The sequence below is a fragment of the Lissotriton vulgaris genome, chromosome 11, assembly GCF_964263255.1.
Source record: "Lissotriton vulgaris chromosome 11, aLisVul1.2, whole genome shotgun sequence".
Taxonomy (NCBI): domain Eukaryota; kingdom Metazoa; phylum Chordata; class Amphibia; order Caudata; family Salamandridae; genus Lissotriton; species Lissotriton vulgaris.
Window position 1 is genome coordinate 463,429,199 of NC_141699.1, and position 27,210 is coordinate 463,456,408.

The 27,210-nt window shown below is 41.7% G+C and overlaps 1 protein-coding gene across 2 annotated transcripts in view; it reads right to left on the reverse strand.

Moving 5' to 3' along the window:
* Window positions 1–13,330: 13,330 nt before the first annotated feature.
* Window positions 13,331–27,210, reverse strand: part of BNIP3L (BCL2 interacting protein 3 like) — a 112,544-nt gene continuing 98,664 nt past the window's right edge. For both annotated transcript variants that reach the window (XM_086943525.1, XM_086943524.1), the window contains exon 6: window positions 13,331–18,887. In XM_086943525.1, the coding sequence (XP_086799651.1) occupies window positions 18,839–18,887 (49 nt within the window). In that variant the 3' untranslated portion in view covers window positions 13,331–18,838. The remainder of the gene's footprint in view (window positions 18,888–27,210) is intronic.

Consider the following 27,210-nt stretch of genomic DNA (forward strand, 5'->3'; position numbering starts at 1 on the left):
AAGTGGACCGGACCTTTTGAGGTTGTGGAGCGCAAAAGTCCAGTTACCTACTTGGTGGACTTGCGGTCTCCTAGGAATCCCTTTGGGGTCCTACATGTCAACCACCTTAAGTCCGACTTAGAGAGGTCTGAAGTGGGCATGCTCTTGGCAACAGATGCTGGGATGGAGGAGGAGACTGGGCCTCTTCCTGACCTCCTGTCAGCCTTGGAGCAAGATGGGTCAGTGGATGGTGTTAACCTCTCTTCCACCCTGACCCCTGAGCAAAAGAATGACTGCCGCCAGTTGCTGGGACAATTTTCTGATCTGTTTTCCCTGGTTCCGGATTGGTGCGTCTTTGATGTGGACACAGGAGACAGCTTACCTGTGAAGCACAAGTCTTACAGGGTAACTGACAGGATGAGGCCTTGCATTAAAGAGGTCTCAAAGATGCTTGCACTTGGGGTGATTGAGTCATCTAGCAGTCCTTGGGCCAGCCCAGTGGTCTTGGTCCCGAAGGCTGCAGCACAGGGTGCCACACCCGACCTCCGGTTCTGTGTGGGCTACCGAGGGCTCAATTCAGTCACGAAGACTGACGCGCATCCCATCCCCAGAGCTGATGAGCTCATTGATCGGCGAGGGGCTGCATGGTACCTCAGGACGTTTGATTTAACGTCTGGGTACTGGCAGATCGCCTTGACTGAGGAGGCAAAGGAGAGGTCAGCATTCTCCACACCAGATGGGCATTTCCAGTTCCGTGTTATGCCTTTTGGGATGAAGAATGCCCCTGCCACCTTTCAGAGGTTGGTCAAACAGGTGTTGGTTGGACTGGATGAATTCGGTGCCGCCTACCTGGATGACATTGCAATGTTCAGTGTCAGTTGGGAGAAAGATTCTGCGCCACCTCTGGGAAGTGTTGTTGGCACTGCGGAGAGCAGGCCTCACGATCAAGGCGAGTAAGTGCCAGATCGGGCAGGGTTCTGTGGTGTACTTGGGACACAAGTTGGGAGCTGCCAGGTGACGCCCCTACAACCCAGATTGAAACCATCCTGGCTTGGGAGCCACCCAAAACCCAGACAGAGGTGAGAGCCTTCTTAGGTCTCACAGGGTATTACAGGAGGTTTGTCAAGGGATAGGGCAATATTGTTGCACCCTTGACAGAGCTGACTTCCAGGAAGCAGCCCAAGAAAGTGATTTGGACTGAAAACTGTCTTTGAGGCCCTGAAAGCTGCCATGTGCACGGCGCCCGTGCTCCTGGCACCCAACTTCTCAGGAGAGTTAATTGTCCAGACAGACGCTTCAGAGCATGGTGTGGGGGCTGTTTTGTCACAGATGAATGAGAGCCTAGATCAACCTGTAGCCTTTATCAGTAGAAGGTTACTTCCACGGGAACAAAGGTGGAGTGCTATTGAGCGTGAGGCATTTGCTGTGGTCTGTGCACTGAAGAAGCCGAGACCCTACCAGTTTGGGACTCACTTCCGGGTTCAGACAGACCACAGGCCCCTCAGATGGTTGATGCAGATGAGGGGTGAGAATCCAAAGCTGTTGAGGTGGTCCATCTCCCTACAGGGTATGGACTTTACGGTGGAACACCGCCCTGTAACAGAACACATCAACGCTGATGGTCTGTCCAGATTTTTCCGCCTTCGTGAAGAGAACTCCCAGGAGTTAGGGTAGTTCTCCCCACTTTTCAGCTGGAGGGGACACGTGTTAGACCTGGCACTATTGGAGTTGGTTCTCCCTTCCATTATTTGCTGTTGCCTCATGTATTTTTGCTGTGCTAGATGCTTTGGGCACTGTGCCACTGCTATTCAGTGCCACAGTGCAAGTGCTCCCTATTGTAAATTGATGTATGGATTAGTGATTCCATGTTTGGCTATTTTGGTTTACTTGTCAGTCCCTAGTCTAGTGCACTGAATGTGCCAGGGCGTGTAATCCACTGGTTGTGCCACCCACAGAAGCTGCCTTGTAAAATGTGTCTAAGGTCTGCGATTGCAGAGCCTGCATGCAGTCTGGTACTGTCATGCGGACTGGGCAAGTGCACCCACTTCCCAGTCCCTAAACCTTCCCTTTTCTTCATATTAGTCACCCCTATGGTAGGCCCATGGGCAGGGTGCATTGTAATTATAACGTAGGACAAGCCCTGATATGTGTGGCATGTCCCAATAGTGAATTACAGCGATTTTCGTTTTTCACTATTGCAATGCTACAGTTTCTCCATAGGCCAGAATGGGCTGTTAAAATTGTTACATTTTATAATCCTAACAGGCTCAGGGAACAAGGTAGAAATTCGAGTTTAGTATGCCCTAACTCCGAATAATAAAATACATCTTTTAGTGAAGTTTATTTTAATATTCTGTGTTTGCAAATACCACTTTTAGAAAGTAGGTCTTTGCTTGTCTAACCATTCAAATCTGCCTCTGCTAGGATGTGTATTCCTATGTCTGGTGTATGTGAGTGACAGGGCTGGGGAATTCCAGGAGACAGGCTGAGTCACCCAGTGGTGAATAGAGAGATCTGCATCTTGATGGGAGGGAGGAGTGCACCTGAACTCTGAATAGGGCTGTGCCTGTCTTCCACAATGCTGGCTCCACCCCCTGGAGAGCGGCTGATGTCTCTGGACTGCACACTGAAAGAAGAGAAGGAGTCCTGGCAACAAGGTGCTCCAGGACTGTACTTGCCTTCCACAATGCTGGCTCCACCTCCTATGGGGCGACTGATGTTTCTACCCTGCACTGTGAAAAGAAAGGAGAGGTCTGGTAAACAGAGTGCTTCAGAACTGGTTTGGACTGGGCAAAGCCCCCTCTCCCCTCAGAGAACAAAGGATTTCTGGGTATAAATATTGGGACCCTGATCCCATGAAATTAGATCATTTTGGACTACAAGAAGGAACCTTTACTGAGTAGAGGAACCTGAAGAAACTGAGGAGAGACTATTCCCAAGCTGAAGTGCTGCTTGGGGGATTGGCCTGCAGTAGTTGCCTTACTGCCAAAGGAAGGAGAAAAGAACTTTGTAACTTTGCTTTCAACTCGTGAAGGATCTCCAAGGGCTTGGAAAAGAGCTTGCCTCCTGCTGAAGTCTCAGGGACAACAGAGTTCACCTCCAGCTGCCCAGAGTTCTTTTGGAAGTGCCTGCTGCTGTTTTAGGCCTTCTGAGGAACTGCGTGTCGCAAGGAGCTGGAAGCGTGACTCAATGAGAAGAAGCGTGTCGCCGTCGCAGTGCCTGCTGTCGCAACTCCGGAGAAAGGAGGGTATCGCCGCTGGAACTGTCGCACTGCACCGCATCGGAGAAAAGAGTGCCGCAACGAAGAGGAAGCGTGTTGCCGTCGCTGCTGCTGCCGTCGCAACTCCGAAAGAGGGTGTCACCACTGGAGCTGTCGCACTGCACCGCATCAGGAGAAGAATCTCGCAACGAGGTCGGAGTGTGTCGCCGTCGCTGTGCCTGCCATCGCAACTCCGGAGAAGGAGGGTGTCACCGCTGGAACTGTCGCACTGCATCGATCAAGAGCACCTCGCATCCCCGAGAATCGCGCCACCGTCGGAGCTGCTGCCGTCACATCTTGGATGTTGCCGCTGTAGTTGTCACATCGAGCGGAAGCTTCACGCATTGTGGAGAAGAGCGTCACCGCTGGAGCTGTTTCCGTTGCATCGTAAGGGTGTCGCCGCTGCAATCTACGCATCGAACCGAGAGCTTCTTGCATCCCCGAGAAGCGTGCCGCATCTGGAAGATCTTCACGTCTTTATTTCTTTGTATCCAAACTTAGCCGCATTTCCCATCGCTGCGACATTGCTTGTCATGGAAGCGCAACGCAACTTAAGGTACATTGACGCCGAGTGTCGCATCTAAGAAGTGAACTAAGCTTAATCTACCATCTTAAAGTAATCATAGTGTGTATTTTTGTCGTTTATGGTCTCGTGGTAACTCTATATAAAGTCTACTTATTTTTTATATAAAACCTGTGTGGTGTCCCTTTGTAGTGTTGTCACTGGGTTACTGTATGTGGTCACAACTGCTTAATTTACAACGCCTCCAAAATAAGCCTAGGCTGCTCGCGCCACGCAACCTAGAGGGTGAGCAGGGGTTATTTTAGGTGTGTAATCCCCTTTCCCTGACTAGAGGAGAGGGTCCCTATTTGTCACAAGTACCTACCTGTGACAACTAGAGACCCCCAAATCTAACAGGAACATTTTATCCTTCCACTGGAACTTTGTCAAAAGTGACCCAATTATTGAGAAAACAGAGACTAAAAACCCACTCCTTACATATAGGCAGGCAAAATCTATGAGAGGCAAATTGTGTGTCAGCAGCCCAGAGATGGTCAGACTTGAAACTTGGCTCACTCCAGATCCGGGCTTCAAAAAATGCAACGGGTGGAAGGCGTGCTCAATAGGCCAAAACATGAGAAAATATATTATTCCTCTGTTTAGTACTCCATTTAAAATTCACAATTCATATAATTGTAGAAGTGAATTTGCGGTGTATGTCCTGCAATGCTCATGTCCGAAGATGTACATCGGCAGCCCCATACATATGGTGCATACATATGGTGCATGTAAGGATTAGTAGCCCGAAATATTCATGAAGTACATGGGGGCAGAACAACAGATGTAACCTATTGTGTAATAGACTCAGTTCCAAAAAAACTTGACGGGTGTTAACCGAGAACAGAAACTGCTGAGATTGGAGTCTCGCTACATAATAATGTTAAACAGCAAAATACCAAATGGTTTGAATTCCAATGAGGAAATGTATGTACACCTATACACATTAGTTGCGTTCACATTGTGATTTCAACCAACTTGATTAATTAGATAGGCCATAGAACAGTAATCCCACATACTGAATTTGGGTTAGTGAGCAAAGTGTGCATTTTCTTTCTTTATTCTTTATTTTTATCTCGTCATCCAATGGTATAACCCTTCGGTATGGCAGCAGTGGGTTTCTAGTTAGGAGTTGGAGAATTTGATTATTCTAAAATATGAAGGATGGAATTGTGTCAGACACTGGTCGGGAATATGGCTCAAATAGGTATTGGAAAAATAAGTGGTGTAGGGCAGATACATGAACAGCGAATACCCAATGGGGTATAATAAACCAAAAAGGCTTACAATGATAACTGCAGATATATGACATATGGCTAGCTGCATTTGGCCTAATGATTAACCTGAGGAGACCAATGAGGCGCTGTAATAATTTTCTCTAAAGAATTTAACCTGAAGTATTCTTTCTGTCTAACTTGTATATATTAGCATAAAAACAACGAATCAATCAATTGATTATGACACCCAGCTTATCAGCATGGAGTGTTAGTAGTACAGGTGACAAACTGCTTAATTAATTTGATTTTGCAGAGTTCCTTGCAATATGCGTTATATCTTGTAGAGTTTTATTTATTTATTTCATTTTAACGAAATTTAAATTGCGATTGCTTATTTAGAACTAGCACTGTACTAAAGTAAAGCACTTTGCCAGAAGTATTTCTTCAATGTTCACAGGAAATCCAGGTGAGCACTGGAGTATTTAAGTTTTAAAAAAATGGCAGCTGCAATATGTGAGCAAGGTGGAGGCTTCCACCGAAACGCGTCGTCTGTGTTGTTTCACCATTAAACAAAAGAAATCGACTTCAATTCCATCTTGTCAGCGCATGCTTTCGGAAGTTGGAGAGGCAGGATTGCAAGTTGATAAATATTTATTTATACATACATATATGTGAATAAACCATTCATTATAATTACTCTGTTACACAAGCAAGTACCCAAAATCCCACTGGGAAGGAAGTGTGTAATTAAAATATACTGTTCATATAGTCACTATAAATATTATTATTGTAATTCGTTTTCTAAATTTGCTTTGGTTTTTTTCCAGAGACTTGAAGCAGTACAGCACAGTAGTCTTTTATTGCGGTTTATCGTAAATCAGGAAGTTGCCCAGAACAAATAACTGTAAACCAGTCACAATCAATATTTCTGTTTCCAAAGAGTTGGGGGGTATTCGCGGACTGTATACACCAGTGACATCCTAAAGCGAAGATGTCTGATAAAGCTGGACAGCCACGAAGCAAGGAATGGAGAGCTGCTGCCACTAAACACACAAGCCAGCTGTGAGGAATGTAGCGAGATGGACAGCGGGAATCGCCATAAGGAATGTACAGCGACCAGCACGGAGAGTGTGAGGCGGCACAAGAGCAAAACGCTGAAGCAGGTAAGTACAGCTCGTACAAGGCCTCAGGCAACCACCAGCAAATATCGGAGTCAGGCGAAGACTTAAAACATCGGCTCTGCTCCGCTCATACATAAAAACGACAATCTTCTGAACTGTTCTTCATGCCTTAAGAAGAATAAGGAAAATACTACTTACCCAGTATGCATTTGTTCTTGGCATGTAGAGCTGTAGATTCACATGCTTTGCATAGCCTGCCATCTAGTGTTGGGTCCGGATGTTTGCACTTTGTTTTATTTTGAAGAAGTCTTTCCCAGTTACCAAGTAGGAGACTCCTCCTTTGGGTGATAGTGCGCATGGGCATCGACTCCATTGTTAGATTGTTTTTCCGCAGAGGGTGATAATGGAGTTAGTCAGAGTTGTAGAAAGAGGTGTCTGTATATGTATCTAAGTAAGATATGACTGCAACAGATATAGGAACCCGGGGAGGGGGGTGGGTGCATGTGAATCTACAGCTCTACATGCCAAGGGCAGATGCATACTGGGTAAGTAGCATTTTCCATTCGAGGCATGTGAGCTGTAAATCAATGCTCTGCATAATTATAGAACAGTGATCTCCCAAAGGGGTAGCTAACCTTTAGCTGTTGCAGTGGTTTGAAATAGTGTACATAAAACTGCTTGGCCCACACTAGCTTGCTGCCTTGCTAACACATCTACACAATAGTGTTTTGTGAATGTGTGAGGTGTAGACCATGTTGCAGCTTTGCAGATGTGTTCTATGGGAATATTTCCTAAGAATGCCATAGAAGCCCCCAGGGTCGAGAGCGCTGTAGGGGGAATTGTTAATGTGCATTTTGCTTTTGCATAGCATGTCTGAATGCATTTGACTATCCACCGTGAAATACCAGATTTTGATATGGGATTGCCTTTATGTGATGGAGCAAAAGCCACAAAGAGTTGTTTTGTCTTACAGATAGGTTTTGTCCAATGTAATAGAGTAACGCTCTTTTAACATTGAAGGTGTGTAGAGTACGTTCGGCCACAGAATATCTGGATGACGGAAGAACACGTGCAAAAAGAACAATTGATGGACAGAATGCAGAACAATGTCATACATTCACCCCAGTAGATAGATCTGGGCCTAAATCCATTGGTTTTTTACTCACCGTGCCATTCTAGTTTGGACCAGGCCATTTGCAAATCAGTCTCGACTCTGCACCCAAAGGGAACAGTCAGGCCCAGACTGCCAGACCAGGTCCTCCCTGGACTGGAAACAAGCATCCTAGGACTGGTTTCGGGCTTTCAGCCCTCATCAGCCACAATAGCTTGACTCCAGTGGCATGAGAGCACGGGACCCACATTTGGGCATACCTTTCCCACTCGGGGTGACAAATGCAAAAAGAACAATTGATGGACAGAATGCATAACAAAGGGAAGAACACTGGCAACTCAACAGATTGGTTGATATGAAAGGCAGAAATGACTTTTGGTAGAAATTAAGGGTTAGACCGAAGAACCACTTTGTTTTGGTGTACTTGTAAAAATGGTTCTTCTATGGTTAGTGCCTGAAGCTCATCTACTCTCCTCACTAATGTGATCGCTATGAGGAAAGATACCTTCCAAGTGAGAAATTGCAGCTCACATCTGTGCAATGGTTCAAAAGTTGGACCCATCAGTCTTGTGAGGACAATGTTGAGATTCCACACTGGAGCAAGTGGAGGTCTTGGGGGAATGACTCTGAAGTCCTTCCATAAATGCTTTAATGACAGGCACTCTGAAGGGAGACAGATGTCTATTTTGAAGGTATTCAGCTATTGCAGCAAGATGTAAGCGTATGGATGTGTACGCTAAGTTTGAACACTGTAGATGTAATAATTAGCATATAATGTTCCGAACTAAAGCATCAAGTGGGTTGATTTGACTATTATTATAATATATGACAAACCGTTTCCACTTCGCTGCATAGCAAACCCTTGTGGTAGGACATCTAGCCTCTTTAATAATGTTCATGCAGTCTGGTGGGAGATTAAGGTAGCCAAACTCTAAGCCTTCAGGTGCACGATCGCAAGGTTGAGATGACTGGGATCTGGATGTCTTATCTCTCCACAGCTCTGTGTGAGGAGATTGGGTGTAAGATGTATTTTTTGGTGAGTAACTGAGAGCAACAACACACACGGAGAGAGTAGGGTCCAAGGGAAATATTTAAAGACCCATACACAGTTATAACCCCTTAAGCAGAACACTATAGATCTTAATAATAACTGTGGGTCTAGAGAAACTCAGGTCTCTGTGTTCAAAATGTGTCTAATCTACTACAAGATACATCTGGACTCATCACTGTGTGATATAGATTCCCATCAGTTACACACTCTGAACCGCCCTTCTTGTCATCATTTGGGCCAGTCTCACAAAGTGGTATGTCCACAACGTAGATATAGTACACTAGGATAGTGTTAACCGAAAAGCAGTCAAATATCCCTGACCAATTCATCCATAGTGCATTGCCTCTGGACAATGGGTGTGGGTACCTGGATGCGAAGCTCGGGCATTTTGCGTTTAGGTGTGAGGCGAACAGATCTATATCTAGGAAGCCCCACATCTGAAAGAATGGGAGGAGAAATTGAGGGTGGAGTTCCCACTTGTGGATCTGTTGTCTTTAAGGACTGAGCAGATCTGCTATTTGATTGTCTACTCCAGGAAAGTGTTGTGCGAAGAGCTGCATTTTGTGATGTATGGCTCACCTCCAGATGTTCTGTGCTGGTTGTGACAGCTGGAGAGTGTGCCCCCCTGTTTTTGTATGTAGTACATTGCTGTCATGCTGTCTGTACGCATAAGGACAGCTTTGCCTACTAGAAGAATTTGAAAGTCTTTTAGCGCTAGAAGCTCTAGATGATTTATGTGAAGCTGCTTTTGCTGCAAGCTCCACATGCCTTCAATTGTGTGTGTTTAGAGATGAGCTCCCCAACCAGTGAGCGATGAGTCTGCTGTTAACATAGTCTGTGGAACCAGGTCGATGAAGGGCCGCCCTTTAGAAAGGTTTTGTTGATTCCACCACTGCAAAGAGCAATGAGTGCAGCCGTCCACCAACACTAGATCTGATAACTGACCCTGAGCCTGGTTGGACCATATTGGATAATTTGTAGAACCCATTTGTCTGAGGTGATTGTATTCCAGATGGGTGGAAATTGGGAGAGAGGTCCTCCGACAGGAGTGGAATGATCTGGGGTAGCGGAAGGAAGTCAATGTTTGTTGTTTACAGGGGAAGTGTGCCTTGAGTTGTCGCTGTCTCTTCCCTTGCCGGTGTTACCTCTAAATCCACCTCTAAAATAACCTCTTGATGAGGGCGATTTGTTGTTGCCTTAGTAAGAGGAGGAGGGATTTTCTGTGGAAAACTTTTTGGGAGCCACCCCTGTAAAATGAGCGATGAAAGGATCCCCTATTAGATGGTAATTGCAAAGCCCCCATGGACTTGGCGACCTAAGTGTCCTTCATTTTTTCTAGCGAAGTGACCACTGCTGGGCCGAAGAGGTGTTCTTTGTCGAATGGTTGGTTGAGAATAGAGGCTTGAACCTCAGGTTTAAACCCTGAAATTCACAACCAAGCATGCCTGCGTAGCAGTACACTGGTCTTCATTGCCCTGGCTGCGGTGTCTGCTGCGTCTAAGGTGCACCTAATGGAGGTATTAGTTTCTCTAGCTCATCGTAATGAGCTGTGTCGTAGCGAGCTAATAAAGCTTGAACATTAGCAATGCACCAATGATTGGCTGCTTGCGACACTACTCTCTTGCCTGAGGCATCAATTAATTTTGACTCCTTCTCAGGAGGAGGGGCTTCACCTGTGGTTTGTGGGTTTGCTCTTTTGCGAGCATTTGAAACTACAAGAGAGTCTAAGGGAAGCTGACCCTTGATGTAAGTAGGGTCAGTAGGTGCTGGCTTATACTTTTTCCCCACCCTGGGTGTAATAATTCTTGCCCTCACATGATCTTTAAAGATCACTTCTGTATGCCTAAGCATCTCTTTGAGCATTTGAGACTATCTCTCGGAGAGGAACTTAAGGTTTTGAATAAGAAATCCTCTTCAAGAGCCTCTTTGCGTAACTCCACCCCATGATAATGAGCAGCCCTGTTAATTAGCTCTATGTATCCTATATTGTCGTCGGGTGGTGAAGGTTTGAAAGGATATAGATCCGGATCATTATCAGTGTTCAAATCAGTGTCATAGTCCTCCCATGGGTCATTAATGTCCTGTGGCCTATCCTCATCCTCATCCCCTTCATCCTGTGGGTCAGATGATAGTGCTGGTGGAGAATTTGTGTGTGTGATGAGCAAATTTGGATCTTTGGGTGATGGAGGTCGAATATAAGGTAGAGAAGGGTTAGTACCCACGTTCTTTCTCTTTAAATGAATGTGGTAGTCCTCCTGTAGGCTCATGTTCCTCTTCTCTGGCAATTCGGCATGAATATGTCCAGTATCTGGATGTATGCCCAGTTCTTTTTGTTTCCGATCCAGAGGCGGAACGTCGAAACAAGGCTCTTTTGATGGATTTTCTCTTTGGTCCCCGTTTTCGGCGTCGAAAGATGCGGCCCGAAGCTTTCAGCTCCGAAGATTTGCTCTTCGGTAGAGAGGAAATGGTCACAGAGACATGTTTTGGTTTTGATGCTGAAGGTTTCGGCTTGGCACCGGCATGGGGCCGACTCGAGCCGGAAGGCTTTTGATTGTGTTTCGGCGCCAGGCCAGAGGGCAGGGCATCCAAAACTTTTCCTTGGTGTCGACTTTGGCCCGAGGGCTAAGGAGGGACTGGAGCCTTTTTCTTCTTGTAGTGCTGGGGCAAGGGGGTTTCTGTACTCATGGTACGCTGACCTGGTATAACTTGCTTCTGTTCTTCCATGTCAGAATCTTTGTGCGATACCCAGGTCAGAGCTTGAATGGAGTCCGTTCCATTGACTGCTAGCGCGCCCGATGTGGGAAGGCCCAATGGCCCTCCACAAGTTTTTCGATCGAAGATCTTTGAGTCGAAACAATACGCGCAGAATGGAGAATGCGATCGAGAAACAATACCGTCGAGGATAGTGGATTGCACGTCGAAGTGAACCCGAGAAAAGGTGCCCGAGCGCAGCAATTCCCATCCGAACCCGATTGCGGAAAAAGACAATCTAACAATTGAGTCTATGCCCATGCGCACTATCACCGAAAGGAGTCATCATCCATCTCGTGACTGGGAAAGACGTCTTTGAAGAAAAACAACGTGCAAATATCCACACCCAACACTAGATGGCAGGAAATGCAAAGCATGTGATCTACAGCTCAAATGCCTCAAACATAATGTTCAGAAGGCATTTAGAACTCCTGCAGGTAGCACAATACAAAATAATGTCTTTTGCAAATGATATGGTAAAAATTTGTGAAAAGCAATATTCCCCAGACAAAAACCTTTGACAACAGGCTTCTGTCTTGTGGAGGCACGCGCAGATGTAAACTTCGTTTGTAGCATAAAAGTGATAAAGAAGATGTTCAGTTGTGGGTGTTGAGTTGAAGTTCCTCAATACATGTGGATTCGTCAGATTGCCGCTAATGTGACTTCCATGAAAGAGGAACCATCCTTTACCACGCAACCATTACAACGCGCAATGGTTACATCATAGTTTTAACAGCGCAAGCCGTTACATCGACTTGCACTGGAGGGAGCTCTAGACTAAGGAAGAGTGTGAATTACTATTCAAACACCTTCCCTACTGTACGTAGACTGGAGTTGGAATAGTAATTCACACTATTCCTAAGTCCAGGGCCCACCAACACATGTCGATGTCGACTTGTGTTGTCAAAACTGCAAGGTAAAATACTGTGTTGTGATGGTATGCGTGGTATCATCATACATTCCTATTAAAAGTCCAAGACTCAATTCTTGAGGTTTAAGGTCTTGTTAAATTTCTAGATTCAGAGGACCTCCAGCAACATCAATGCCTCTACAATCCCACCTTCAACCTCCATCCAGTTCTAATATTCTAATGGAACAGAGGCCAGGACAATGCAACTGGGTTATAGATCTGGGGGAGAGAAGGAAAAGGAGAAAAGTAACATACCATAAAACCTAACAATATGCACAAGCAATATTAATGCACCATACCACAGAATGCTCACCTATAATGGATACCTAGAAACCTTTTGAACAGCTCGCAGCTTAAATTGCAAGAGAATACTTGCTCCGTCTTCAACTTCGAAGACATTTTTAACAAATATAACAATGCACCACTGCATAGAAGTCTTGAAGACCAACAAAGCAGAAGGCATAATCTTCTTTTTCAGACTTTTTCGCTCACCAATGAATAAGCACTTGCTGAAGAAACCAATATAGTGGGTGTGACAGAAGCGGAGGAAAAACTCACACAAAAAGAAAAATTTGAAGAGGTGGGAAATACCTAAATTGATGGATGACATTAAAACAAAAATGCTTCAAAATCACAGTACAAAATTAAAAACAGCAATGTCCTGAGTTCACAGTTCCTTTCTGTTACTGAATGAAAACAAAACTAACTACTTGTCACATAATGTGAGGGGAGTGGGCTACTGGCTACATGCATTAAAATGGCAGCATCAAGCTTTCTAGGTGATGCTGCCAATCTGTTTGTCCATTATGTGTGCTTCTATTGTAGGGAGAGAGATAGAAGGAATATGTAAGCAGCACATTTGATTGTAATATTAGTTTAGTGTTGAGTCACTTAAAGAAGAAAATATCCAAAGTGTTTTAAATGTTTTGGACAGAAAACACTCAATGAGAAGTGCTTCAGATCCCACACGCAGATATAGTCTGACATTTGATATTTCATGTCATGGCAGAAAAATAATAGAATGCTAAGAAAATTGAACACATTTTTCAATTCTCTAATTGACGTCATTGTTTAAGAATACAGGCTAGTGTTAATCTGAAGGCCTACTTATATGGAAGGTTAAATCTTTTCAACTGTGACCTTCATTTGTGAACGATCTATACTAGCAAATAAACCATAACAACTAAATGTTGTGAACTGAACATAATGACTTTTTTTTGAATCACGAGGTCTTTCAGATACAGTTGTAGTTACTTCACTTTATGAAGCCATCAACTCTGTAGATTCGCACAAATCCACTCAATGGACAGCAGATTAATTATGAAAATGTGGCATAAAACAATATTTTGAATCATGGAACCACCACAAAACATTTTTGGGGAGCTTTTAATGGCACAAAATCTTACAGCTACAACGAGTACAGGTACTGTAAACTGTATATAATGTTACAAAGTGCTACCTAAATACATGTAGAATGCAAAAAAATAACTTTGGCTCAGTTAAATTGAAACTGTTTCAACAAATTTTTGATAAAGACTTTATTACATTTTGTTGTTAAAAGATTAAGTAAATAAGTCCCTGCAGCAGCAAAGTGATCCTGCAGCATTTCTGGACATGCAAACATACAGTGTGTTTTTTATCATCAATTACAAAATATATTTATCCAGTTTTTTTACTGGTGAAAAAGCCTGTATTTTCATGTTAAATTGTAAACAGGTATAAAGCTTTCCATTAAAAAAAAAGTCTCAACGATTTCAAATGATAACATTGTTACACATTATGAAACTGTGGCCAACATCAAGGGCATTAGGAGAATCCTCACAAAGTGGATTGCACTGATCAAGGATAACACTACAGTGATCATACCCTCTCCAATCAATGGAAGGTTTCACAGATTCTTGAAATGAGTGGATACATATATACATATATACTTCAGCTGGGCCCAGTCGTCAGTCTCTGAAACTATCTTGTGTTCATACTTAGAAGATCATATCATATCATATGAAATCACTGATTTTACACACAGAGAGCTAAACCTTGCCCCATTTTTATACAAACAAGGTGCTTTACTAAATGCAGAGGCATGCTATTTTGTTACAGCCAGCTGTGCCAGTAGGTATCTTTCGATATAAAATAATCTTCAATGTTCTGAAAAATCTAAGAAATTTTGTGAGAAGGATACTCCAACAATTGAATTTAAAAATATCAGTCTAGGTGTCCATGATTGGCACTTCGTAATAGAACTGTATGATCACTTACATTTTAAAGCTACATACAAGTGGTTTGAAGCTCTAAATCACATGATCAAGTGTATTAAAAACTTACTTATCTAGGGGGGTTTCTGATTGACGTTCGAGTATGCAGACTCATCGCTTTACTGCGACACAGAATGAAAGGTGGAAGTATGAGCTACCATTTTTAAATTAATTAACCACCTTGCAAAAGGAAAATAAAATGTCCTGTGGCTAACAGATCCTCTAGCAAAATCACAACAGGCTTTAAATCCTGCTTAGGGGCGAGATATGCAGCACCACAGGACAGGAAGTGTGGCAGTGAGGGAGGCATGAACCTTAGAAGCACAGTGATTGATTTTCAAAAGACACACATGCAAACACACACACATACATACATAGGGTGTACTCGGATCTCAAAGATTCTTAACAGGTGAGGATTTAGATCTGGAATCAAACTTGCACTGCCTAGGAAGAAGAGAGACAAACAGTAAGAGCTCCGACTGTCGGTGTTGCTCCAGCTCACACAGCATCTCCCTATATTACAAAGCTGAAAAAAATTGCCTATTGAAATTGATATGTGGAATGAAAAGGGACAGGCTCGGTCTCTATGATGAAAGGAATCAATTTTTCAAGGGGAAAGAGAAAACAAAGAATATGACCAATAAAGTATTTCTTGTTCTGAACCGATTTTCTGAAGAAGGGGGCCAAACTTAAAGTAATTCATTTTATAGCTCCCTAAAACAGGCATAACAGATTCAAAGGAAAAGCAAATCATTATGGACAACACAAGTCACCCTCAACTCAGGATAAAATTTGCCACAGGTTACGGATTCCCAGCAGCTGATTTTGACTTGATCAGTCCGAAATCACTAGTTACAAGATAACAACGTAAAAAAAGCATCCTCTGTATAAAAGAAGACAGCAGTGAAAAGAGATCCAATAAATACAGTAACTATGCCAATACAGGAAAAAAGCTGCCTCCATCAGGTGTCCAAAAGGCCACCCAGTATCTTCACAACTAACACCAGGTTCCCACAACACACTAGATGCCCCTCAGATTCCAACTCTACGCTAAGTCTAATACTCCTGCCATGCCCCCGCCTCAGAGAAGTGCTCACCATGAACCACCAAGACCTAGTCCCCTTACCCAAAAGGAAACATTTAACATTTCCTACAGGAATGGCCATGGGAATATTTAGTCACAATGATTGCTATATTATTGTCTGGCAGAAGGGTCACATTCCATACCATGAGGAGGAGCAAATTCATTATTTAGCTTAATTTCTACCTCACCCAAACAACATATAGACACATTTGAAAGACATATGCACACACACAACGTTGACTTTTTACAACTATGGACTAAAGCAAAACTCCAATCGCATCAAAATAAATAGCTTCTTGAAAGGACATTAAAATGTTAAACTATATAAATTGTGATTGGAATCACTGCAGGGCTATATTAATTTTTTTCCTCAAAAATATGTATGTTGTGGTATGCAAGGTAATTATTTAATTTACCGTCAAGGTATGGGACATCCAAGCAGACTTTCATCTTTAACCCTTGCCTAACTTCTTAATAATAATGTTTTCAAAAGCCTAAGACAGAATAAAGACAGTGTAAAAAGTAATTTCCCAATTAACAGGTTAACTTTAAAAAGAGCTTATCTGCTTGTATGAAGCAAATGCTCCATAAAAACACAAACCCCTGTAAGGGCTCGAATCAGCAGCTCTTTGTGAGCTAGTTCTGCTCACTGCTCCTACTTTTGCTACAAAAGAACTGAAACAGAAGAGGAGTATGAAGAAAACATCTTGTAGAATCAAAGGATGTGTTTGCAATGGGTTCTATCCACGCCGTGGATATACTGCATACGCTTTATGTAAGCACAGCAGAAACCCAGTTAAACAAGGACAATTGTGCATATTAATTAAAATTTTAAATGAATGTACTTTATGCATTCAGTTTTCCACAAATCAGGCTAACAAAACGAATGCTGTTGACAGTCAGTCACATTTTGAGATTTCTTTATAAGTCATAGTGTCCTACAATGCAAACAAAATACTTGAGGTCTCTCCCAATGTCTATCTGCTTTGACATAACTACTTACATGCCAGTACTTTGTGCGCATTGCACAAAGCAGACCTAGAGAGAAGCTTGGATATTTATTATTATTCATCCTTTTTAGTTAACTCATAAACAAAGAGCAGACTAGGGACTAGCCATGTGGCCATATATCATGACGGTCAATGTAATTAATCTTATAACAGATAACCCTATTTTCTGGAGTTTTCAAGGTAAAGATGGCTCCCAGCAGCTTCCAGAGGAAGATGACTAATAAAAACAGATAAACTGAATGATTCCCTGGTAAAGAGGTGCCTTGTCGTTTTCCGCTCACGTCAGTGTTAACTGTGGTATGTCTACAGTAGGAAGTGTTGAACAAAAGCAGATGGAAAGACAGTGAATTACAATGATCAACACATGTTCCATTTCAGATGCACTCAAACCAAATCTTCAGGCTAATGGATACCAGGGTGACTGGATCATACAAACCATAGATTTTGCGAAAGAGGCCCATGTTAAGAAACAGATAGAGATATTGAGAGCTAAAGAGGGATATCTTAAATTCGTGATAAGATCACAAGCAGGCAATTTTGTTAATATGGTATAATCGAGATCCTGTCAGACATGTTGAGTAGCTGTATGCACCAAGTGCAAAGTGAAACTACAGAAGAACCTCAAGTGTCTCCTCTTTGCAAAACAATTTCTAGCACTTTAAGGTCACTTTAAAAGTGACACGTTTCTCACATTCCATATTAGAAATTCTAGAATAAAGAGTAAGATATTAACTTATGTACAATAACATTGAATGTCATTCAGAGCCATGCTACATGCGCTGAAATTCACTAAAATCTACTCAAGTGAAACATCAGTTGCCCTAGTGCTTTGTAACAATTTGGTAGTAAATCTTCACATTTAAAAACATTACAGAGACGAGCAGAGATTTCCCTAAAGTTAAATATTTTAGTATTGTTAGTGAAAACTCTATCTAGCTGCATATAATATTATAAGAAACATGGGGATTGACTGCTGGGTCGCCCATGAACATGGTACAATAAACACAAAAAAGAAACAACATTAAATACCAATTGTGTACTACCTGATTTCAGAGCACTGTTTCTATGTGGTAAACAAAAAAGGCAGATAAATATGGAGAACAAATATGTCATCCCTTTCCATTTATGAATTCACGCTGGATGTGGCATTAACTTCATAAACTGGGCATTTTGACATGCTTATCTATAAGAACAGAGGTTCTAGTGTTTCGGGGTTTCAAATGCTTACTTTTTATTTGAGAAAAAAGTGCCTTGGGCCCCTGTTCTCCATTTAAAAGATACAACGATCAACTTTTACTAAAGATTCCCTAGGGGTTTTATAATTTTATATCAAATACTCCCGTACTGATGAGTTTCTAAATAGATTTGTAATTTCTCTTTCAATGTGCATGGATTGTTCCCGCTTTGGGGAAATAACATGCTTCCATGAGGATGCTCCTGAAGACCATTTTTTATTGGTTGCATCGTTTGTCAAAGATATGCTCCTATAACTTCTGCATTCTCTGGAACCAGTTAAAACAATGCCATAACATCACATCATCTAAAATAGTGTGACAATCTTTGCAAAAAGAAAAAAAATACAACTACATTCAGGAATTTCACTAAAGGAAAGACAACATCAACATAAATATAAGCGCTCTAGTCACATCTTAAGACTTCTTAAGAGATATAGGAAAGCAAAAATGTTGGAGAAGAGAACTTCCTGTGGAGCGTTTCGTCAACTTTTAGTACGTGACTTTAGTACCAGCTAAAGGCAGGAGTCAAAAAGAGCATTAGAATGGTCATGCCGAAAGACGAAAGGTATGAAGCATACTCTTCATTAATATTATTTCCTGCTCTAGTCAAATGCTTCAATGATCAGACAATGAAACAGACAGAGCCCCGGTAAAGCTACCAGAGAACTAGATACATGCACTGCCCCTGCATGAAAAACGATCAGAGACAGGCTTACAAAAGTCAGTTTTTTACGACACCAGGAATTTATCTGACAGAGCTACACAAAAGAATATTTTAATTTCAGGTGACAGGTAAGGTTTGGCAGCACTGCTTTTGAAGTTAGGATTTTAGAAGTAACACATGGCTGAAGTGCCCAAGTCACCATTTTAATGTCGCTCAACTTTGGGGAGGGCAAGTTTTACGAAATTCAATACTTCCTTCTGTTCTACAGGCAGACACCATTGATAGTGTATCCCCTTAAAACTGGTTTTACGAAAGGAAGCAACCTCTTGTTGAGATTATTTTCTGCTGGTGGCGTTTGATGGGAAGAAGCCCTTCTGACACAAATGACTCTGGCAAATATACTAGTAGTGACATTTGGGCAAAATAAATGTAAATAAAGTGAAGAACGAAGCAGCAGGAAAGCCTCCAGTTGTGCTCCGATGCAATACTGAATTCCAGTTGAAATGTAGGATAACTGGAAAAAATGTAGAAACAGGATGCACAATGTCATGCTTAAAAATGTGTCAGTCAAATTCACTAATGTGGCTGTAATACAACTTCACGGGACAGGTGTAGCATCCGGCTCTACTCCATCAGTAGCTGCTGGTTGAAGGTGTAGTCAGTCTTTTCCCAATGTAAATGCTGAAACACAAACATAGTGCTTTAAGTTTTTTTTTTTGGCTTAACTTATTGAAGACACAAACAGTATTGTATTTTAGAAATTCAGCTTAAAAAACTTTCTTTTAAGCACACTGTGTTATGTTGCACAAGTGTCATCATGTGAAGATTAATTAATGGAATTGAAAAAGCATTACGGTCATCATAAGAGGAGGAGTACGGGATGAAAATATGCAAAAACAACGGCCAAAAGCTCCGATTAGAGATGGAAGAAATTCTTAAATACATGTTTCCTTCCAGGCTTTAGAAAGACCCACCAGCTAGAGGAGAAACTTATGCCAAAAGCTCATTTTTAGATCTATCATTAGACTTTGATGACCTAGACATCTCATACTTCTACACCAGCCTCATTACGCGACCAGGACACACCACCACACAAAAAATGTTTTGCAAGAGACATTTTCTTGCTGAACCAATCCCTTTACCAGTAACTTGTGTGACTTATGAACACAAGTTACACCTTAGCATTTAAGCATCATTTTGCACAACTTTCCTGATACTTTGCATACTTTTGGGGGAAAGAAATAAGCAATTTCACACATCCTTAACTCTAATATGCAGCTCTGTACAAACTACTACCTATTTAAATGATGATAGCTTAGCAATCTAAATGCTCGCTTATGACACCTGCTGTGATCAATAAGTCATGCGTTTGAATTCCTGTAAGGACAACTAAGATTTCTAGCCTTCCAAGGTCGCTCAACTAAAATGGATAACACCTGGTATTTACAGCACTTAGGACAGCCGGCATAGGGTTTGAAGCGATCTCTAAAATAACCATGTTATTATTGTAACTACTATGGACTAATTCTTGATATATATTTTATATGATGTTATGAGCTCTCCTTTAGAGAACGATAATGATATAGGGTAGGTCACTTACCTGATGTTCAGGTTTTGAATTCTTACTTGTGAGATTTCTTAGGGGAAAACCGGATCCCAAGGGCCAGCACAACCTGTATGTATCTAGAAGTATTACTAATCAAAGCGGAGTGAGCAAGCTACCAAGTTCCTGAAAGATGTCCCTCACACAGTGCGGAATAAAATGCCTTTAGCTTTTTTTTTTACAAGACCCCTCACACACCAACCTTGTTTGGGGCATGCTTCATCATTGGGGTCTCACTCGAGACACCTAGTGATTCACCTGTGTGATTCGACATCTGATTACAGCAGAGCTGAGGTTTTTTAGGGTGTTTCCTTAACTCAAGTGAGATGAGGGTGTAAATTAAAATTGTCTTCATGGTTGCTGATCGATGTGTATTTTTTTTTTATAATGGTACTCTTAGACAAGGATTAAAATCAGTGGTGAATGCATGGCGAGGAATTAATTAACTTTAACATCCTTCATAAATGTAGGGTTCCCGACTCTCCTATGTATCTGTACTTGGGTTCATCACTTAGCTCATCTCGTAAATTTGCCCCCAACCTCGCATACAGTGAAAGGCACCCGATCAAATAGACAAGGGAGTGTTTTAAACTGACGAGGCGTTTTATTGGTCTATAGAGTTTGATGCCCTACGGAGCGGAAAGCTGAAATAGCCCTGTCTTTTTATGCTCGTAGTTACCATTTAAAATTATCATGGTTTGTTCACCCTCCCGATTGCTTGCATATAGCTAACCTGTGCTTTCCTCTGGTGGAATATGAATTAGAAAAAGGGAGGGAGGCATTAGATTATTTAATAGTGTACGCGAGGATCGTGGTTGGGTGTTATCAGCATTATATTGACTGGACTGGGAAGTGGCAGCTTGCACTGAGACTCAATATATCCCCTATCCTGATTACCCTGCAACTTTGCACATTTTGATTAATGAATCCTACTCCTGGAAGGGGAGGGTCAACAACTGGAATCTAGTTGATTGGCGATCTTTTATTTTATAAAAATGTTATTCCTTTATTTCCCATTCTGCGATTTGCACATTATGGGAAGGGCTCACGGTTCTATGGTATTTATTGTTTTAACAGTTCTGTCTGTATTTATCCATATTTATGTTTGCCTATCTTATTTGTATTTATCCATAATTATTTTGAGAATAAATGGTGTCGTAAAATGGTACATTTCATAATGAATTTAACTTACAAACATGCACTCCTACTTTAATGCCCGTCGTGTTTCAGCAAATTAATGAGCCAAATATAACAAAACACTATACCCACAGATAAATATTAGCATTATATACAAATATATGTTAATATTTGCCTGTATTTAAGGAAATCTCAGTTTTACCTCCTCATGTTTGTATCTTCTGAGCTGTTGGCCTGGAATTTAGGAAGGCAAGATGGAGATTTACTTACAAGAATCACAATTTTCTGTATTTTTCCACTTTTAAAAAAAGACAAAGACAGAACACACATTGCTTTCTGTCTGTAATTATCAGTAAAAATCAGTACAAACAGAAAACTGGGAGCCTTAATTATGGGTAATGAACCCGCCATACTTTTAAGCATGCATTTTACTTGATTATACTAATATTGTATCAGACTGTGTGGTAGTTCTAATCCACCTAGTTCATTCTGCGATCTGCCATATTATGGGTATTGACCCCGTAGTTTCTTAACATGCACTTTATTTCATTTTTCTAGTATTTAATTTGATTGTGTGTTAGTTATAACCAATTTTGGATTTTGCACATCTACACTTGGGTCTCAATTACATTTCTTGCACATCTGTTAAAATATTTTAACAGATAGAAGAAACAGTAATGCAACAGAAAATGAATTGAGGTTAAGAATTTGTGTTATTTACAGAATCTCCCTCTCAAACTGTTTATAATCAGTCACTGCAGCTGCTGGGACACCGACTGGGAAGTAAAAACGTTGGCTCTTCTACAGAGGTTTTTGTATACTGGGGCACAATGTTATGTATATTGTGTTTTCGAATATTTACTGAATTTTTAACTTTTTGCACTGGTTTTAAGTAACTGAGCAATAAAAAATAAACTGAAACCGACACTGAAAGGCAATAATACTCAGAGCAGATTCCATCCCATTTCAGCTTTATCACTGGCTGGCAAGAATAAGGTGGATTTCTGCTCACATGACAGGATGACCTGTAAGATTTGAGTAGGTGTGGAAAAGGTCATTCACATGGCAAGTTTATTTCTGAAATGATTGTGCGGCTGATTCAGATTCGCTTACACTGCATTGAAAGATTAATATTTCTGGGTGAAGTTGGTTACATGTCAGGATTACCTTTGAACGACTGGATGTGCATTGAAATTCACGGTCATGTCACTGAAAAATTAGCAGAGCTGGGCATAGTCACTCACGGGTGAAGATAACCTCTTAACTCCTTACTCAGCTGGCAAGAATCAGTGATATATATCAATGACAGTAGCCTTGTGATGACTACGGCATGACCCGTGCAGTTATAGAGCAGAGTGACTCCAGCACTACTTTACCAAGTGGTAATAATAAAACACATGGCATGTATATTTGTAGAATGTGCATGTGCTCTGAGGTGTCTCTTAATGCTATTGACAAGTATCAGATATTTACAGTTATCCACTTCTATGCAACTTATTTGATCAATCTCGGAAAGTAAATTTCTACCTTGCCACCATTTCAGGCTAATTACAAACAAGTTTGGCAAATTAAAACATCTGCAACTAAAATATATGTAACCCCTAAAGAAAGAAAGAAAAAAAGAGGAGTGGCGACTTGGTGGGTCAAGCGGCAATGCAAAATTTTCACACCTGCCACTAAGATGAAATAAAGCAGGAATCAAGTCTGTAACAACAGTTGAAATACTTTCTGACAATAGGTATTTTGAAGAAAAAAACCATAACAATTAATTAGCTCTTAAATTAGACACCACAGATTTCTTACACTACAGTTTAGAGCTTGATAGCAATAAAAAAAAAAAGAATCTTTTCTGGAAAATTGCTTTACCTAGAGGACATTTTCTAGTAGAATTCCTATCACCATACTAGCCCTAAGACGAAGGAAATTCCAGATTCCCCTCAATTCTGGCCCTACATATTGGATGTATGAAAAAACTAAACAAAGAAACTGCATATGATGAGTACGTAGGTAATTGTTGCAACTTCAATGAAGCGTGACCCAGAACCAATATGATGCACAATTCCAGAGATCATTCCAGAAACATTTTTTTTAATTTGCTTATAAAAGTTGAGGAATGGGGGAGAAAACAAAGTCACATTTCGGTTTCAGTCCATCACCGCGGGACCAAATAACACTGGATAAAGGAATGTAAAATAATATATATTTTTTAAATATACCGGGCAATCAAAACATTTAAAATGTATTTCAGGCAAAGGTTGGTTTCCAATTTCCTTACTTTAGCATGACTTTCCATACTGCAATCTCACCACAAGAGGGCAGTAGGAAACAATAAAAGACACATTACAACCTAAATTCAAATTACAAAGTTTTAAAACACTCTTATGATGACCTTTTCTATCAGGTTTGTTAGCATATATTTTAATTGGTTTACTAAAACAATTTAAATGAGGTTATATGTAAGCATTTCTTTTCATCTTATTTTTTGCTAATAATTGGACAGTTGTTACATTTGATAATTTTTTTATGTTCTACCAAAAACATATTAATCAAAACAATTTAGGGCCAGATGAACCAACATTTTTTGCGGTTACAAAGCCTGAGATTCACAAAATCACAGGATTTACAAACACAAAAGATTTTCTAGTCTGGATAAAAAAATTTAAGAGTAGGACAATGTCCTGTTTAATGGCTTTTCCATTCCAACCTTTTCTGAATCGTAAATACGAGTAAGCTTGAAAGGGGACGTCCCCCTATTAAAGAGTCAAAATGGTATCCATCAATAGGTTGTATTCTTAAGTGCAGTCGCAAACCACTGATCAGATTCCAAGCCCCGTGTTGGGTGGCAAATGATTCACGAAAGGAGAAATTTCCCATCAGGTGCTTCTCCAATGAGAATTTCAAAAGGGGATTCACACCCCTTTGAGAGCCCCCAATGTCTTCCTACATAGAAAACAGGTTTTATGCTTTCTCTATGGGGTCAGGCAGAATTACAACAACATTTTTATTTTTCTTCAAAGAAGTAAAAAAGAACAGTACATGTACGATACCCAAAGCAAATGCAGGGGCAGTCCCTTGCTGTCTTCCATCATTAGGTCTTGCCTACAATACATATTGTGAAAACCAGCATACCATTAGTTATTTTCATAGTCACTCTCGTTTGCAATCTTTTGATTGCTTAGCTTCCGTTGGCTTCCATTCCTTTCTTGTGTTAGCTCCTCCCCATAGCATGGACCAAGTACATGTGTTCTTCCTCGGCTTTGTTCTTCCTAGTCTTTTTGCAATGCACAATTTTTTTTCTGGTTTGTTCCTGGACGTGCAATGTGCTTTTCTATTTTCAACACAGGCATATGGCTTATTTATTTTTCTTTCAACTTATCAGTCGTCACTATTGAAAATGTAGTTACATACACCCACAACTGTACTACTCTAAGCCATTCTACCCTAAGCTACTCCACGCCACTCTGCTCCATTTCAAACCACTCCACTCTACTCTACCTCAAGCCACTCCACGCCACTCTATGCAACTCCATTCAAAGCCACTGTACGCCACTCCACCTTCTGCCACCCTACGTAATTCTACGCTGCTCCATTCTACTCAACTCCAAACCACTACCTCCTCTACTCTAAGCCACTCCATTCCACTCTATGACACTCCACTCAATGACACGCTGCACCACTCTGCTCAACGCCACACCCCTTTCCTCTATGCCATTCTACTAAATGCCACTCCACTTCCCCACTCTACTTCACACCACTCCATTCCACTTTACGCTATGTGACTCTACGGTATTCTACGCCACTGCACTCCACAAACATTTAGCCATGCTGAACACAACATGGCTAAATGACATTGAAAAAACCAATGTCTTTTACATAGGTGCGACTTATTGCGTTTGCCAATACTTGTTACATTTGCAGCCAATCACCAAGGGTCATGAATTGTGACCTGCCTAATTCCTATTCTTTAGGCAGGTAATTGTACGACCTCAGGCAAATGTACAGTTAGCAATGCAATCTATTAGGAACACGTTTATACTGAAAATTACACCAGCATTCGTAGAGCAGCAGCCTCGGTGCTATTTGTACATGCCTGGTTTACGAACACTATGGATAGTACATTAGGCCCATACCAAACTATTCTGACAATAAAGAGACCCCCTATGGCCATAGAAAGCTGGAATGAAACTCGGTCACAGGAATCTTTACTCTAGATAGGGCTAATTTAGTGTTTGCTGACATTTCTTCAATTCAAATAAGTTTTTATTGGATGTTTCAGTAGCAAATAAAATAAAATAAAATACAAGTAGTACAGACTTAAAGACATACATTGTTACAAAGGAGCAGTACAGTACAATAGAGCGAAAGCGGTAAAACGTAATGAACAGTAGGTTACGCAATAGTAATGCATACCTCATCATATATACCACATTGGTCCTACAGACAACATTTGTCGGCCTATCCAGTAGATTATAGGTAGAGTGCAGTGATCTAACAGGGTAATTCCACACTGTCGGGTTGGGGTGGTGTCAGAGCAGAACAGGAGCCTCGGGGGGAGAGAATATCTAAGGTGGTTTATGGGTGGTGAAATAACGGTCAAGGGTAGACCACATCCTTCTCATAGGGGGGCGCCAAGGTGATTGTTGGAGAGCAATGTTATCCGCACCCCTTAGGCTAATTATCCAGTTGAGCCAGCAAGCAAAGGTAGCTTTGCTAGAGTCCTTCCAATTACTAAGGACAATTTTAATAGCTGCAGTGAGCATGAGATCAAGTAGTGCCCGGTCGTCGGTGTGGAGGGAAGGCTCTAGAGTGAATCCGAAGGCTAGGTACGGCAGTTCTCTGGACGGGGAGATGGGGAAAAGTTTGCTGATAAAGTCAAATATCTTGTCCCAGAAGGGGGTTACACAGTCGCAATGCAGGATGATGTGTGCTAAGTCGCCTTCCGCCCGCTTACAGTTCCAGCAGAAGGCGTCTTGGGTGATGTTATGAGCATAAAGTCGCGCCGGAGTCCAGAAAGTTTTAAGGAGGAACCAATATTTGGTCTGGGATAAAGTCGGGCTAATTTTGTGTCGCATGCAAGACTCCCAGGTATTGGTCCAGTCCGCTTCAGAAATTGGTCTAGATGACAATTCAGACCAGAACTGTGTGAGTGGTGCGGTGAGGTTGGTCTGTTGGGGGCGGATAAGTTTGTAGAGATGGGACACTTGATGTCCTAGTCTGTTTAACCTACTAAGGTACGATGGGAGGGAGGGTGGAGTTAGAGAGAGTTTCGCTTTAGTGAGGGCGGTTTTTATACTTAAGAAGGTGTAGAACTCAAGAGGCGCAAGACTATACGTAGTTTGTAGGTCTCTGAACGGGATAGGGTAAGACCCCTTCAATAGTTGGTGAGGGAAAAAGATGCCTTTCTTAATCCACTGCGAGTTCTGCAGGGGTTTGCCCTTGTATAGTATGGATCGGTTGTACCATAAAGACTCCCAATCTGAGTGGCTAATATTATGATCTAGAAATTTGTCGATTTTAAGAAGTGCTATTTTGGTGTTACGAAAGATTGATTTCGAGTGGGGTAGTATGTTTAGATTGAGTGAGAGGGCTGCAGCAGGGGTGATACCGTTTAGGAGTGCTTGTTCGACTTCCAGCCAAACTGGGGTGTAGTTCCCCTCGGGGGCTAGCCAGTGGGCCCCTTGTCTCGCAAGGAAAGCGGTCTCATAGCGCCTGAAGTCCGGTAGATTGACCCCTCCTAATGACTTGGCTAATCGTAATTTTTTTATGCTGATCCTCGCTTTTTTCCCTTTCCATAAGAAGTTGGCGAGAGTTTGATCAAGTTTATGGAAGAAGTCTTGGGTGAGGGTTAGGGGAAGCATTGAAATAAGATAGTTCACCAGGGGGGAGATCATCATTTTGATGGTCTCTATTCTGCCCCACCACGTGATGAAGCGGGGGGACCATCCTTCCAGCAGGTTTTTTATTTTAGTTAAGGTAGTCTTCTCATTTTGTTGAAGGGTTTCCAAAAGGGAATCCCCAAATTCGATCCCCAGGTATTTGACAAATCCTGATTGCCAGCAGAGCCCAGAATTCCCCAGCATGTCTTTAGTGGATAGGATGTTTAGGGGTTTGACCTCTGATTTTTCCCTGTTGAGTTTATACCCTGAATGGGTGGAGTATGATTCAATGGTGGACATCAAGGCGGCGATGGAGGACTCCGGGGAATCAGATACTATCAGGATATCATCCGCATACGCCTCTAGTTTAACGTGGGTATCGCCAAAG